The 17,275-nt window shown below is 50.7% G+C and overlaps 1 protein-coding gene across 6 annotated transcripts in view; it reads right to left on the reverse strand.

Moving 5' to 3' along the window:
* Window positions 1–17,275, reverse strand: part of DISC1 (DISC1 scaffold protein) — a 285,116-nt gene that overhangs the window by 242,517 nt on the left and 25,324 nt on the right. For all 6 annotated transcript variants that reach the window (XM_033099896.1, XM_033099897.1, XM_033099898.1 and 3 more), the window contains exon 2: window positions 4,489–5,435. In XM_033099896.1, coding sequence (XP_032955787.1) covers window positions 4,489–5,435 — 947 coding nt within the window. The remainder of the gene's footprint in view (window positions 1–4,488; window positions 5,436–17,275) is intronic.

The raw sequence follows: 17,275 nt of genomic DNA on the forward strand, positions 1-17,275 counted from the left end.
TGAGCGCTGCGGGGAAGGGCCGAAGGAGGGAGGAGGATGCTATGGAAACAATCGGGAAGGAGGGAACGAGAGCGTGGATGGTAGTGGGAGCGGTGGAGACTGTGACAAATGACGTGTTTCTGGATACAGTCAGAAGAGGGCTGGTGGAAGAGAGAACCAACAGGATTTACTAACAGATCACGTGTGAGGGTGAGAAAGAGTCAAGAGGGCGCCAGGTGTCGTGGGAGCCACTAGAAGCTGTAGGCAGTTATCTCGGTTCTTATCTCCACCGTGTCACAGCGATCGTTCTGTTTCGCTTCGTTTCGTCGTGCACTCCATTCCCCCCTGAGCATCTGGAGGTGAGAACTCTTCTGCATCCATGTAGAAATGGCAGCGCTCGCCGTAATCCAGCTCTGCACTTCTCTGGACACTCGAACGACAGCACTCCCTCCCCTCCCTGGTCTGCTGGTGGGTGTGAGCGGAGGTGACAGAGGTCACAATTAAGCACTGATGCGTTTAATTGCCCCTGTAGGATCCCCGAGTGTCCCCCTTAACTCAGTGCCTGAGGAGGCCGTATATTCAGGGGGTGCAAGCTGGGGTCCTGAGTAATTCAGTGGAGCCAAGCCCCCAGGCACCTCTGTAGAACGAGAAGCGTGAGCAAGAAACCATGACTGCGTTACACTAAGCCTGTGATACTGTGTTGCTGTCTGTTCCTAACCCATTGTAACTAATACAGTCTCCAAAACCAGGTGTTGTGCTACTGTCGTCAGCAAACACTTTCCGAATGGATGAAAGAACGAATGGATGGTCATGTCAACCTCTTTATCCTTGAATTCTCCTCATTACAGTGCAAATTTTACCAGTAACTCAGTCCTATGTGTTAGCAATAAAGGCTGTATTACCATGGCCTCAGCCAAGCGACGAGATTATGAAGCACTCACCTAGAGCTGGCGCAGAACAACTACAGGAGAGAAAGTCAGAGAAAACTCCATTCACAGCCAATGGTCACCTCACTTCACCCCTCTTGTCCAATTATCCCTGTAGGACCTGGAATTGATGCCCTGAATGTCCATCTTTGCTGGAAGCACAACCACTGATGGGCACGTCTCATGCAGTGACACAACCCACGTGCGGCAGGCAGCTTCTCTCCTTTTCCTACATCTTCTACAGCCCCGGGGGGGGGGGGGGCGGGGGGGGCGGGGAGACCTGACTTGTAGGGCTCGCCCCACTTCCCTCGCCCGCACACCTAGTTAGCATTTCCTCTTATCACAAGTTTCTCAGCCACCCCCGTGCCCTGGCAATGTCCCTGGGTGGCTATTTCTAAACAGCATAAAACACACAGTCGACTCTCATTCATGGCAGTTCTGTTCTATAAAGTGGCCGTGAACACTCAGTCAGCAAATATGGAACCACTGCCTGGGGGAAGCACAGGGTTAGTTCCCTGTGAGGCCCTGGGCACAACATTTTTATCTCCTGACCAATACATCACCTTGTTTCATGTGTGTTTCAGTTAAAAGACACCGCATTTAATATATGTTGCTGGTTCATTAACCCTGAACTCACACCTGAACGCAGTGTTTCTAACACACACGTTTTCTCCACACAGGGCATGGCAGACGTTCTGCACATGGACAGCGCTGCAGCTGCGCTCTGGGGCCATTTGAAGCAGTGCAATCACCAACAAAAGGTATAAAAAGTATGAAAAGCATGGCACTAAACCGACTGAAAAGGACACTTACTTACAGGCTCAGAGCTGAAACAGAAAGGCAGAGCATCGCCTTGAGCCAACCCAGCTGGGACATGCCGTCGGGCGGCTGGTTTTCAGCCCTTCTGTGCTCGTCCAGAAGCAACCAGGAAAGCATTTCCAACCCTGACTTTGGACTTATCAGTAAATTTTAGCAATTAACCCAATTCTCCAATAGAGAACCCGTGAATACTGACGATGGACTATTTTAAAAGGAGCTAAAACTCAAATTCCTGAGATGTGTGTTTTTACTGAACATCGTAAGGAATTAGACCACAACACCTAACAGGCCGCAGAACCCTAGCGTCCCAGTGTTTCACAGGGTCTTTTTGAAGAGCCTTAGCCCACTCCTTGCCCCAATCCTGAAGGCCTCCCCAGTAGCCCGAACGAGCAATCTGGGGCCTCAGTACAAACAGGAAGAAAAAAGCAGGGCCTCCCCAGGCGAACCCCTCATCAGCTACCGGGAGCCACTTCCTCCTACTGAAACACAACTGCCTCCCTACGAAGCCCGTGCCCTGGGCGGCTCTCCCATCTCACCCCTCATACAAAGTGAAATGTTCATGCGACAGACACCGAATCATTGACTGTGGCATCGCGTTTCCATCCAAGTGTTACATGACCACAAAGACACTTAAACTACAGATAAACTGTGTCCAGATCCTACTAGTCCATGTTCCACTGGTGTCTGTGTGGCCTGGGGGGAGGGGCCGTTAACCTGCGGGACCTGGTATCGCGTGTAGGTAAACAGTGCCAGGATCGAGTTCAATCGTAGGGCACCCAGCTGCTGACGGGGAGCGGTTGGTGTGGGGGAAGGGGCGGCCCCCTCAGCACTGGTGCCCGGGACCCCTTAGTGCTTTTGTTCTGTGTCTGCCTCTCAGATTCTCTTCTTACACCTTAGACAGTCAATCCAAGAAATCTCTCAGATCTCTGTGGTCCATCTTAACAAGATCGATTACTTCACTAAGAAGAAAAATGAAGAGAGCATCTGCTGAGGGCCAGGACGTAAGCTAGGCGACAGACCTCCCAAAGTGTCTGAGAGAAGCAGCCTGTAGTTATGAAGCTCATGGTCCAAGCGGAAGTCGGGCCCACAAGTACCTACAGTGAGAGGTGGTGAGCGCTACAAGGGGGCACATCCAAAGTGCTGTGGGAACAAACTGGAAGGAGGGGTCCGTCTGGTCTAACGGCGGAGGAGACGCCTCACGGAGAAGTGGCCTTGGGGCCACACCTGAAGACATAAACAGGAACTTGGCAGGTGGGAAGGAAATGACCGGCAGAGGGGAAACTGAGCAAAGGCCTGAGGCACGGCTTTGCCCGGTGTCTGCAGGAACAGGACGCAGCACCAGGTGGCCGAGCTGGTAGGACGAAGGCATCGGGGAAGACTGCAGTGGGCGGGAAAGGGCTCAATCATCATGACAAGGAGCAGGACACTGTCCCGAGGGCCACTGAGCCACCAGAGGTTTCAAGCCAGGGAACACCACTGGCCACCACTGCTCCAGAGGATGACTGCTGGGCCAGTGGAGGATGAACAGGAGAAGAGACGCTGGAGGAAGGGAAATGCGGCAAGAATCACGTGCAAAACCAGGTGAGCGTGAACCAGGAGCTGACCCAGGGCTGTGGCCGTGAAAGGAGGGTCAGCTGTAGGACTCACAGAGCTGCAGACCGACCAGATGTCAGGACAGTTGCAGTTTCTCTAAGGAACTGAATGGATAGATTCCATTATTTCAAATCAACAAATATTTATCAAGAATGAGGCCCTTCCCTTTAAAACAGCTTTTAGTGGCATCAGTTTGGCACACGTCTAACTCGAGGACCCCACGCCTCACCTGGGGACAGGGACCTGCATGCCTGGCCCGGCTTCGCTATCTCCCTGTTGTATAAACCAAACGGCTGGACTGAGGTCCCTGAGGGACGGACGTCAGGCCACAGGTGAAGAACTGAACGTAACGAGGTGTGTACTGGGGATGGACGTGACCCTCACATTTGCAGGTACTCCCACCAAATGCCTGAGTGGGTGCCCTGCTTCGCTGCTTACGTGTGCATATGTACACACATGCACACGTACACGTGTGCACACATACACAGAAGGAAAACACAGTCTTTGACTTGGACGAGCCACACAGCCCAATGGGTTGGACACGAAGCGTCTCTGCCTGGGTTTCTCTGGGAACTTTTGGAACAGAACCAGCCTGTCCACTCGCAGCTGCTCCCAGCTGTCACATCAGTGGGGTGCCAGCACCGGCATGATGCTGACGTACAAGTACACCATCTGTACTTGTTCCAAAGCACCTACATCTCATCTGAGCCACGGAACCATCCCGTGCGATATAATCGCTTTAAATAAGGAAACTGAGGGCCTGACGGATTCCAGGACCAGACACGAAGTCTGGCAGGCAGGCCCCACCACAGCAGGACCCCGACGCTGCATCACCGTCTGTGTCTCACGCCCACACACCAACCAGCTCCGTCCCCCTGCCCCGGCCCATTTCCTGTTTCAAGGCAGAGCCAGGCTGCGCTGACCCACACCACAAAGGGCAGGGAAGCCTGTGGCCCAGCAGAGAGCAAATCTGAGCACCTGTATGGCAGGAGATGAAAACAAGGACCGACTGCTCAGACTGAAGGAGCAGAAACAGAAGTGCAGCCACAGAGGAGCTGCTGCAGCTTCTATGGGGAAGTTGGTAACCCCAGGGCCACTCATTTCCTGCCCTCTGCCCACAGCTAGTCTGAGTGTGTGACACGCCAGGCCCCAGGTGCTGGGGGACACTGACCTCCAGCTGCCTTCGGTTGGTCTGCAGGCAGTCCAGCAGCACGGGCTCACACTTCCTGAGCAGCGTGTCCCAGCGGAGAGGAGCCCCCTCGAACCACGAGGGGTCCGGGAAGCAGGAGGAGGCAGCGTCTGGGTCCCACATGGAAAGCGTCTCCCACTCCAGCCTGGGGCTGCCCTCTGCGGTCTGGGCAGAGTCTGCCAGGCCCTGAGCAGCCTTGAGACTGAAGCGGGGAGAAAGAAGTCGAGGGTCCTCGCGGGGCCTGTCCAAGCCGGCAGCCTTGGCTCCCATGTCCTCGGACTCTCTGGATGGGGGGCAGCCTTCTGCTTCTCCACGTTCCCCAGCAGATCTCATTGAGAGCTGGATGAAGCTAAAGCTGGAGGTGAAGGCCGCCTGAGAGTCGGCAGGAGCGGAGGGTGCCTTGGGGCCACTTCCAAGGTTGCAGCTGGTGCCACTCACCTCCTCTGGGGCCAGACAACCTTTTGTCCAGGTGCACCTTGCTCCGTCACCACAGGCTGCATCCCGGAGAGGGCCCGGGGCCTCGGAACTGTCCATGGGCGGGAGCTCCCCGTGACACCCAGCATCCCCAGGGCCACACAACCTTGTCAGCCTGTGCGGCAGTTTGGTGGCAGCTCTGCACTGAACCCCAAAGCACGCTGAGGTCCCTGCCACCAAGGTCAGGTGACCCACACAGGTCAGAGCCGAGGCTGCTGTGCCCCTGGGAACAGGGTCTTGCCGCTGGCCTGCAGGGTCAAGGCCACGCCCTCCGGCCCTGGCCTCGGAGTGGTGGGACTGCTCACTGCTGTCCTGCCCCTGCGCCCAGGACGGCGTGCCTATGGCAGGGGAGAGGAACCCGATCTGGGGCCCAGCTTCGCTTCTCATGTAGCCCGGCCTCCGTGCCAGCCGCCTCCTCCGAAAAGGCACCGCAGGGGGCAGGCAATCCTGGCTGCCTGGGAAGGAAAAAACAGCATATTAAACATACAGGTCTCATGGGCTCTGCAGCATCTGCGTTTGGAGAACATCCCTTGGTTGACAGGTCATCTCCCGGGGCACCAGAGATGTTGGCTAAGGAGTCACAGGCCACCCAGGCACGAAAACCCTGATAATGCCTGGGAAGTGTTTGCTGAACCGTGTAGAAAGCACACAGGTGCCAGCTCCGCTGTCTAGCAGCACAGCCAGCCCTGCTAGGAGCTCCGCCTGCACGTTGGCACGTACACAGGACACAACCGCAGCCGCTCCGCGGACCCTCCAGCTTCTGCCTGTCGGTCTTTCAGGCATGTCAGCACTTTCATCGGGGTCGACCTGGAAAGCAAATGACTTGAAACCAAACACCAGCACACCCCTCAAAATGAGACACAGCCACTTATTCTAGCTGGTCATTGAACAATACATGACTTTTTGTTATCTGAGCTATCCATGACCTCGCATGCCCGCGGGCCATAAAAAGCTGGCTGTGACACAATTTATGCCCGTCAGTTCCTCTCACACAGTGGGTGACATGAGGCCCTGCTTCATGTGTTCTCCCAAGCAGAGGCTGTGCTCCCCTCCCAGCTACATAAGAGGAACAGAAACCATAAAACATGCTGACACCTCACAGAGGCAGGCGAGTGTAGCCATTGAGAGCATAGGCTCTGGCACCTCATTGCCTGGTTCAAACTCTGCCTGTGCCATTGCTGGTTGTGTGACCTTCCGCAAGTTACTTAACCTCTCTGTGCCTCAGTCTGCTTATCAGTAAAATGCAGGTAGTAACAGTACCCCTCTCATGGGGTAGGGTCATGTGAGCATTAAACTAAATGAGTTACTACACAGCGACCACTGAGAACAGTGCCTGGCACACGTACGCAACAAATGTGACAGAAGTGCTGCCTATTATTTTTACTCTGCACAGACACCTGGCTTCTCACTGCACCTGTGTCTTCATCTACATTAGTTTCTTTCACTCTCTACCAAAATCATATGAATCAACCAGACCAGGAAAATAACTTCCCTTTTAAAGTGAAGGAAACTGAGGCTCAGAGAAGCTGACATTCCAGAAACACCTGCAAGTGGCGCAGGGACCAGCGCCGACGTCTCCTGACCGCAGTGCAGGCGGTGCTCTGCCCTGGGCCCAGCCACACCGCCAGTCAGTGAGCTGGAAGGCACAGCGGTAACCACAGCGGTGGGTATCCACGGCCTGGGGCCAGGCATGGCACAGAGCTTGCTCCAGGCCCGCACCTCCTGCCATGCCTCCCAGAGCACGGCGGCTTCCAGGAGCTTTGTCACAGCAAACGGAGAGACTAGGAGCCTAGGGTCCCACAGTTATGGTCATGGCACACACCAGTGTCCGGAATGGGGTCACCGATCACCCCTGGGAAATGAGCACCAGGACACAGGAGCCACCTGCTCCCTGAACTTGAGCATCTGCGGACAAGGGAGCCCAAGACATGTTCACCCATTGGCCTGCTCTTGCCAACTGGGTGCGCCAACTGCAGGGACCCAGGAAGGGCTAATCCCACCCAGTGCACAGAGTTCTGGAAGCCTGCCATGAAGGGACGAGAGGGAGCGCGGGCTACCAGGGGTGGGACAAGGGACGAGAGGGAGCGCGGACTACCAGGGGTGGGACAGGAAGTCAGGATGAAGGAAAGGAGGGAGGCGTTAATACTACATTTTCACTTTATAAATGATGGAATGAAAGTTCAGGTGGTTTTAGTTTTCCGCAGAACTCCCAGATCATAGTTTTCCAAGACCCATTTTGCTCATTACTGAACAATAAACCAGCACAATGTCCTTCATTCGATTTGTTTAATAAAAGGTGAATGAATGAATAGACGCATGGACGGATAGAAGGGTGGGTGGATGGATGGATGAATGGATGGATGGATGGATGGATGGATGGATGGATGGATGGATGGATTGATGAATGGGACAGTAGATGGGTGGGTAGATGGACAAATGGGTGGACAGATGGATGGACAAGTGCATGGGTGGATGGGTGGATGGGTGGATGGGTAGACGGATGGCCAGGTGGGAGGTTGGATAGACAGGCAGGCAGGTGAGCAGATGGATGGATGGATGGATGGATGGATGGATGGATGGATGGATGGACCGACGGAGGGCTGAGGGGTGGGTACATGGGAGGGAGGGAGGACTGAGGTCTATCTGGCTGCAGATGACACTGCCCACAAGTAAAGCACTTAGGGTGAAATCTTGAAACGACAAGAAGTCAAAAGAAAGATTTGTTTTTCTTTTTTTCTTTAGGACAGAGGTCATGAAGAGCTGGAATCAGTAGAAAAGGCCGTGATGAACATGTACAGAAGGGAGCATGAATAGGCCAAACTGGAACACCCATTAAGAGGGCTACGATCAAAACAAAATAAAACACGGTCCATCCAAACGACGGGACATTACTCAGCCTTAATGAGGAAGAACATTCCCACACGGATGGACCTGGAGGTCCAGGTGACAGAAGGACCACTACTGTGTGATTCCACTCATATGAGGTCCCTAGAGGAGTCACAGTCACAGAGAGGCAGAGAGGAGAAGGTGGGTGCCAGGGGCTGAGGGGGTGGGGGCGGCAGGGAGGTTGAGGGGGAGCAGAGTGAGTGTTTAATGGGGACAGAGTGTCAGTCCAGGAAGATAAGAAAGTTCTGGAGATGGTAGTGGGGATGGTGGCCTAACAAATGTGAATGTATTCAATGCCACTGAACTATACGCTTAGAAATGATAAATTCTGTGATATATGTATTTTACTACAATTAATTTTTTTTTTAATTTGAATAGACCAGATTGGATCACCATGCTCTCTGGTCCGAAGGAGACCCTGTGCTTTCCCTCTGGGGTTTCACCACCTGAGGATGTCAGGGTTCTGACCACAAGAACAGTCTGCACAGAGCCACAGGAGCTGGAGGGGGATGGGGACCACAGGGAGGCTGGGAAGGACTCTCCGTGCCCCATAAAACTGGCAAAATATTTTTTAAAAAACAGTGAATCCAAAAGGAAGTGGAGAGAATACTGAATTCTGACTTCAGTTACCAAAAGAAAACAATTCAGCAATTTCCTATCTTGAGAAAAGAGTCCTGTAAAATCTATATTATCTTTTAAATTGCTTTTTGGTGCAAGTACCAGTGACCCAAATAACCCTTCCAAAGTTAAAAGAGTGATGCTCAGTGGAAAATCATTTGCTTGGAATTTCATTTCTTTTCAAATGTGTGTGGGCACTTCGGGCTGCGTAGCCTTTTCTAAAACCGCTCCACCGAGGGTTCTGAAACCCCTGGGAGGCTTCCAGTCGCTGCACAAAGCAGTTTCCATGGGAACCCGTGGTCCTACTGGGGTTCTGGTAAAATGCCCGTGGGCCAAGGTGCTGCGTGAGCCACCAGCAAGAAGCCCAGACATGAGGAAAGTGGGCACCAGATGTGGGGAGAGAGGGAAGGGTCAGGCTGCAGATGGCCAGGCTCCTGCACCCACCTGAGCGCTCAGACATCCTGGCACAGGCCTTCCCAGAGGTGGCCTGAGAAGCACACTGTCACACACTATCCATCCTAACCCTCAGGAGAAGGCAGAGGGGCTGACAGCCAGGTCTGGGAGGCACTTCTGGAATGGGCTAGAAGGGTTAGATAAAACCCACATTAGGTTCTGAAACCTCTAGGGAGATGCCAGTGCCCCATAACCAAAGTCCCCCTTTTACACTTTTCTTTTTTCAATTTTTATTTTTTGAGGAAGCTCATGAAGTCGCCTCTGACCAGAATCAATTATCACTTAATGTCCTGCGTGAAATCCTGTCTTGTCGATTTGTTTAAAATCCAAGCCCTGCCCTGGCGCCATGTGATAAGAAGGATTCTGATGAAGTCAGACCTTGGAGAGAAATAATTCATCCTGACACCTAACTGATGGGGAGAGGAGGAGGGGGAGGGAGCAGACGGTGGCAGGCAAGGGACGGCCAGAGTGCAGGCTGGCTCCTAAAGCCTACCGGGGAAGCCAACTGTGCCCTCTGATCTTGGTAAAACGAAGACATGGTTTCCTTCTGCCCATCTGGCCCTGGAAAGGCTGAGGAAGAGAGCCTCACCTGGCCTTCTCCATCCCCAAGCCTCACCTGGCCTTCTCCATCCCCAAAGCCTCACCTGGCCTTCTCCACCCTCACGGCTCACCTGGCCTTCTCTACCCGCACAGCCCTCCTCTCCACGAGAGATTCGAGGGAGGCGGGGCAGGGACTGACTTTCTCTCCATCGTGCAGACCTGCTGGTCCCTGGTTAGGTAGGACCCCGTCTCCACCCCCATCAGGCCCAGTGAACTCTGAGACAGAGGGGAAGTGAGAGAGGGGCTTAGGATGCTTCCAGGAGCCAAGGGCCTGTGCACACCGGGCTGAGGTGCCGGGACACCTGCTGACCTGAGTGCTGGGAAACTCGGGGAAGCCGATGTGAAGCAGCCAGGTCAGCCCGACACCGTCTGTCCTGCCCCTACTGCTCCCCCTTCACCCATCCAAATCCATTCCATCTTCGGCCCCAATTCCCACCCCCAGCAGCTACCTCCTCCTGATCACCTAGTTTACGGGGCTTCACCAATGACGCACATCGCTCCTTTCCCCTGTTTATTAACAGCCAGCACTGTCAGTTATTTTCCGGGGTGTATGTAAATTGTCCCCAACTTATGCCATAGAAGCTTCCTGAGGTCTTCTTAATCCCCCCCAAAGTCCTACTACACACACTGGACAGACAATATTCATTTTGAAACAGGAAATCCAAAACATGCAATTTTTTGGAAGAGCTTAAAACTAGACCCCAAGTTAAAATCTACACAAAATTCTCCTGTGGACTGGGGCAAGTCTCCTGGCTGTCCCATACCTCAGATCTAAGACCCGAGGAAAGCCTGGTGCACCCTCAGGGAGCTACAGGGAGCTACAGGGACCCGGAGGCCGCTGCTGACGACGCAGAGGATAGCTAGAGAAGAACAAGCCCAGAATGACTTCCCTGAGCATGACAGCATGCATGTACAGGGGAAACGCAAATGAGTCTATTCTTTTCACAGAAGGAGCTTTAATCCTGCTTGGCATGGTTGGGGCATAAGACTTTTACAAAACGTGCAGGTTAACCAAAGATTCCAAGTCAAAAAGAAACCACACATCTCTATGGGTTAACTTGTTTTCAGAGTCAGATAATATACAGTGAGCACGAACTCTCTAGCAGCTCAGGTTCACTTCTTCTGGAGTCCGGACAGCACCTGAGGAATCAGAGCTGCCTTCCGTCGTCGTGACAGCATCCAGTGAGCAAGGCAAGTGCTAGTGCAGGAGAATCAACCTGCACTCGTTCCCATCCTAACTGTGCGGCCCCCTGCAGTAAAACGGCACCTCACTCAACAGTAGCTGCTGTGTGGGGCTGCAGACAGGAGCAGCCCAGCACCCCGGCCCCCAAATGCTGGAGATGCAGCAGGGATGGAAGTCACACATACAAAAACTGTCCCAGGATGGGAAGTGCCACTCCAATCACAGAGGAAGGAGAACTCAACTTGAACTGAAACGAAGCGGGTAACTTAATCGGCTCAGTTTGTTAACCTGACAGTTCTTTGCCCTTCAGCAGAGCAGAAGACCCCACGAGCTCCAGAGTTTATGTGCCACCCCAGAAAAGCACCTGGACACTCCTCCCATCCTCCACCCTCCTTCCCCACGCAATATTTAGACATAAATACTTTGGGGCCAGATGAGTGATATTCTCAATTTAGCTTTCTACAAAGAACCCCTTCCAAAGTCATCCTAACTCATTACCAGATGCCCATGTCTCTTTAAACATGGCTTAGTCTGCAACACCTTTGTTTTTACTCACTGTCTTCCACTATTACACACTCGTCCACACAAAATGCCCACACCTAACAAAGGGCGGCAGCACCCTCAACAACCTAAGCCTAAGTCTGGCCTAAAATTAGAAGTCCAACAGGAAGTGCATTTCCCACAGCCCTTCTGTGAGTATGAAGGAGCCTGGGTGTGAGTGTGTGTGTGTGTGTGTGTGTGCACGCGCATGCACCCAAGTGTAATACAAATACAAGTGTGCATGTACATACACATTTACACAGAGGAAAGGGAGAATCTATACACATGGAAAGGGAGAATCTTACACAAGACAAGCATCCTTCCTAGTGCCCTTCAAGTCGCCTACCAGAGGCCCGGAAAGCCATCGCCTAGGAGCCCGCACTGGACCTGCTGACAGCTGCCATTCACAAACCAGCACGTTCCATCCCATCGAGAAGCAGACTGTCCTGGACGTGAGTGTCACCAGCACTTGGCAAGCAGAGCCACTTCACCAAACTGAGCTGGACATTCCGTCCTCGTCAAAGCAGTGTGTACTGCAGGTGTGGACGCCAACAGGCCTGCAGGACAGGCCCTCTCAGAGGCCACCAGAGTGCCACGAAAGCAGCGCTCTGTCTGTTCCCCTATCAGACTCCTGGTCACCCAAATGCAAGACCTGTGACTCCCTGGCTGCAGACATCACCTCATACAAAAGCCTCACGGTCAGAAGGGACAAATCTCACACTGAGTTGTGATTTAACTGGCTACAGTGCCAGCCCTGAGTCAGCGAGAGTGGAACACAGGAGAGAGACAGTGCTAAACGTGTGAAAAAAAGCAAAAGAATGATAAACAGCATAAACTGATGGGGGGTGCCCCAAGGGACTGAAGGGGTAACCTTCCATTTCTTAAGCTGTTCTATGGGTGCTAGTTATATTACCATTCTTAAACCGTATATGCAAACCTGTGTATACAAATATAATTTTTATAACCGTGAGCTATTCCGTGACCATTTTTTGAAGCTCACAGCTCCGTGGAGAGGGCAGATAAGTCAACACGCTGATGCAGACCAGGCTGCCAGCAACCCCACCACAGGCAGCAGGAGAAGGCCTCCTGAAGGAGCTGAGCCTGGAGAGGAACTGACAGGATGAGGTCACAGAGGCCACTTGGAGGGTGAGGTCATCGCAAGTACACAGCAATGGAGGTGTGACAGCCCGAGGAAGTTCAGAGCGGCTGGGACTCAAGTAGGGGGATGCAGCTGTGGGGACAGAGGCAGAAGGCAGCTTGAGCATCCTTGGTGGCTTACAGGTGGGGGGCAGGGAGGGGACCTGCATTGGAGAGAAGGCTGGAAGCATTTGGTGTGCAAGCCAGAAAGCCTTAGGAGGCATTCTACAAGAGAAGGGATTGGGAAAGAAGTGACCAGAAATGCCCCGAGGACACCATTTGTGACTCCAGGAGGTGCTGGCTGTGAGACAGCAGTCACACCACAGGTAACCCGGAGGCACCCAGCACTGCTCTTTTATGTGTAGGACTTGGCACCTCTTGCCATTAGCTTTAGCTCAGCTCTAACAGTGAAAGTACAGCAAGTGGTTCCCAAAGGTGGCTGCACGTTAGAGTCACCGGGGTATCTTTTAAAAGTTCTGAAGCCCAGGCCATACCCCAGATGGATGAGATCACAAAGCCGGGGAGGAGGACTCTGCCAGGGTGCCTCTTGGAGCTCCCCAGGTGACCCCAGTGGGCAGCCAGGGTTGAGAGCCTCTGCTTTGGGGGACAGTCCTACTGAACCTCCTAGTACACCTGGAACTCGAAAGCACCAAAAACGTGACGCTACCCACAGTGCAGAGCCTGTGCCTTTGCAGATTCATCTCTCTCCCCCAGCATTTTTCTTTTCTTAAAATGTGGCTTTACAATGGAATTGTAACAGCTATATAGGATGTCAGAGGGGTAGTAGATTGGGGATGGGGGTTATCACTTTGTGAGGGGTTTAAATGTCTAGCTATTATGTTGCTTTGTACAACTAAAATTAATAACAATGTGGCCTTAGCTGCTAACCACTACATGTGGACAAAGTGTGGTCGGTATTTAAAATTTGTCCCCACACGTCTGTTCTAAATCTTCTCCCACACACAGGGTTTCCGCTTTCAGAGTTTTGGGCCCCACAGCATGACCTCCCAGGAGGACAGGCCAGAAGGAGGGCCCTGCTGGGAACTGTGTCACTTCCCTAATGTGCTGGGAGGACAGCTGGGCCAGCAGCGGCTCGACAGGCAGCCCACTGTGGTGGCTCAGGGTCACGGTCCATGCATGTGACCTGCAGCCTAGGGTCCTGGACTGGATCCTGGAACAAAGAAAAGACACTGGGGGAAAACTGGTGAAATCTGAGTAAGAGCTGGGACTTAGCGCACTGCACCGATGCCGGTCTGTGATTTGTGGTAACTGCACCAGGATTACATAAGCTGTGGCGTCAGCGGAAGCTGGGCGAGGGGAAGGGACTCTATTATCTTTGCAACTTTCCTGTAAATCTGTAAGTATTCCAAAACAGAAAGCTGACTTTAAAAACACATTTGGGCACATTGGGCGACCGGTTGGCTCAGTGGTTGGAGCATGGTGCTCATAACCTCAAGGTCGACGGTTCGATTCCCACATGGTCCAGTGAGAAGCAACGGCTTGAGGTTGGAGTTGAGCCACTGATGGATGGCCAGTTAGCTCCACAGTTGGAGCATGGTGCTCATAACACCAAGGTCACCGTTTTGAGTCCCACATGGGCCGGTGAGCTGCACCCTCCACAAATAGATTGAAAACAACGACTTGACTTGGAGCTGAGCTGCACCCCCACACACAACTAGATTGAAAAAAAATGACTTGACATCCTGGAAAAACACACTGTTCCCCAATATTTCCCAAAAATAAAAAAATTAAAAACATGTACACACAAACGTACACGATTTATGAACCTGTACTTTGCAGAAGGGTATGGGCTCCGGAGGCACAATGCCTGCGTGTGAAATCCAGCTCTGCCACTTCTGAATGAAGGCTGGTGAGTCAGGTACTGCTGAGTGTTCGTACCGCCCGGGCTATAAATGGGACTCCAACGCACAGACCTGATGGGCATAGACAACGTGATGAATTTCACTGCTCTGCCCCATGCCTGGCACAGAGGAACCATTCAAAACTGTTTTTATTTTCAATTCAGGAATAAATACAAAAATATCCTGAACCAAAGACTTCTGGACATGACCACCTGGAGCAGAGTTCAAGGCAAAGGTCAACCAGAGTAGCCTCAGCTCAGGCTCTAAGCCTATTTTGGTACTGAGGAAACTCCCAGGGGGCAACGGGGCTCTACACACACAACCAGACAGACAGACAGACACACACACACACACACACCACATATACACACACACCACACACATACACACACACACCACACACACATATACACACACACCACACACATACACACACCACATGCACACACACATATACACCACACACATCCACACACACCACATATACACACACACCACACACATACACACACCACACACATATACACACCATACATACACATATACACACACCACACACTACACACACCACACACACATATACACACACAGCCACACACACCACACACACATATACATACACAGACACCACACACATACACACACCACACACATACATACACACATACACACCACATATACACACCACAAAGACACACATATACACACAAATACATATACACACACACCACACACATATATATATACACAACCACACACAGATATATACATATATACACACACATAAACACTAAACACACAATACATACAACACACCACACACACCATACATACACACACACAACCACACAAACATCCATATACATACACACACACCACACACATACACACACCACATACATACACCACACACACACCACATACACACATACACTCACCACACACACCACACACACACCACACACACATACACACATCACACATATACACCCCCCATTCAAACACACACCACACACACATACCACATACACACACATATATGCACCATATACACACCACACACTTACCACGTACACACACAACACACATACACACATACACACCACATACACACACACTACATACACACCACACACACACTACACACATACACCACACACACCACACACACAAGCACACACACATATCTACACCACACACATACATGCTTATACACATACACACATATGCACACCATACATATACATCACACACACACCACATATATACACACGTATATACACACGCATGCGCAACACACATACATACATATATACCACACATACAGACCACACAAATGCACACAGCACTCACACCACTCACATACACACATATACATGCACACACATACATATGCCATATTTTGATGTGTACAATGCACTCTTGTGTATAATCCACACCCACGTTTTTGGTCCAAACTTTCAGGGGGAAAAATCTTTCATTCTAATTTTTTAACTCAAATTTTTATTTGTTTGCATTTAAGTATTTGTTTTTGGTATTATAAAGGAATTTTAGCATTTGTTTTTTAACATATTATGGTACAAGAAATTTTATGGAACAAATAATTTTGTACCATTTTATGGTACAAAACACAAGAACAGATACAAGATACAAGAAATTTTATGTACCGGTAACAAATTTACGATATTTACACATCATAGAAGGCCAAGAACTCTTCCTCATTGCAAGTTTGTCATAATTTCAGCAGAACTGATTATCATATTCCAGGGTGTTATTTTGCATGTCAATATCATTATTGATTTCTAGAGTTACACTTTTAACATACGCATAAATAAAAGAATTAAAAACACTTATATAGATATGAAATTAGTACTACCCATGTATAATGCACATTCTTATTTTTTCCTCACAAATTTGAGCAAAAAAGTGCACATTATACATGACAAAATATGGTACACACACACACACTACATACATACACACACTACACACATACACACGTGCACTCACAGCACTCACATACACATATACACATACACACATTACAAACACATGTACACACATACATACATGTGTGTACATACACACATACCACACATACGGGTACACACATAGCATCCAGCACCGTGTCACATGACACAACCTATGTTCTGTGGACCAACCCCTGCCCAACTCTCTGACCCAATTTTCTGTTCTCTTCTCTTTCCTCTTTATGCCACGAGCTCCTTCCTCCAGTTGAAGCAGGTAGCTGAGCTGTTTGGCAGCAGGAAATTCATAAACCACGGGAAAGGGTTTGCTCCGAAATCACTGAACAGCCTCTCCACGGTGCTATTAATTCTCATAAATGATTGTCTTTTTCTTTCCATGTAAAGCGCTACTCAAAAATCCGATCGCCATCTGAACCCCCCTCAAGAGTGCTGCTAGCTACAGATGGGTGTCGCTAATGAATTTTTTAACTGCTGCCCTAATAAAATATGGATGAACCAGAAGGAGCCCTCTCTGGGGCTGTTATTTCAAAACAACTAAACAACTTACATTTCTGCTCCTGCTTTTTACAGTAAAGTGCAGCCGCCAGCTCTCACATCCCCAACTAACAAAAGACAGCTTTGCTCATGCTGGTCCATCCACAAAGTTCTCAGTTAGCTCTTTAGTGCCATATTTTATGCATGGGCTTATTTTCCTGGCTTTCTAAATGCCCAGCTTTGCATGCCCATTGTGAGATATGTTTATTAAAAAACGATTCCAAATTGTCAGCCCTTCACACATAAGTAGTATCCCAGAGACTGGAGCATCTTTCAAGAAGATCCGTACTTTGCACTAAATTTTTATAACACTCAGAATTTAAGCCCACATCAAAGGTTTGTGCCACTTTCAATGCCTGACCTTAAAAATGATCCAATTATAGCACTGCAAATGTCCTGCCCAATGGTCCTACTAGAAAACGAGAGGAAGTTCGGTATTTTTTCCACGTTCCAGTATTGGAACTCTATATACTGGTGTGAGGGAATAAGAAAGA

The sequence above is a fragment of the Rhinolophus ferrumequinum genome, chromosome 27 (assembly GCF_004115265.2).
Source record: "Rhinolophus ferrumequinum isolate MPI-CBG mRhiFer1 chromosome 27, mRhiFer1_v1.p, whole genome shotgun sequence".
Classification (NCBI taxonomy): Eukaryota; Metazoa; Chordata; class Mammalia; order Chiroptera; family Rhinolophidae; genus Rhinolophus; species Rhinolophus ferrumequinum.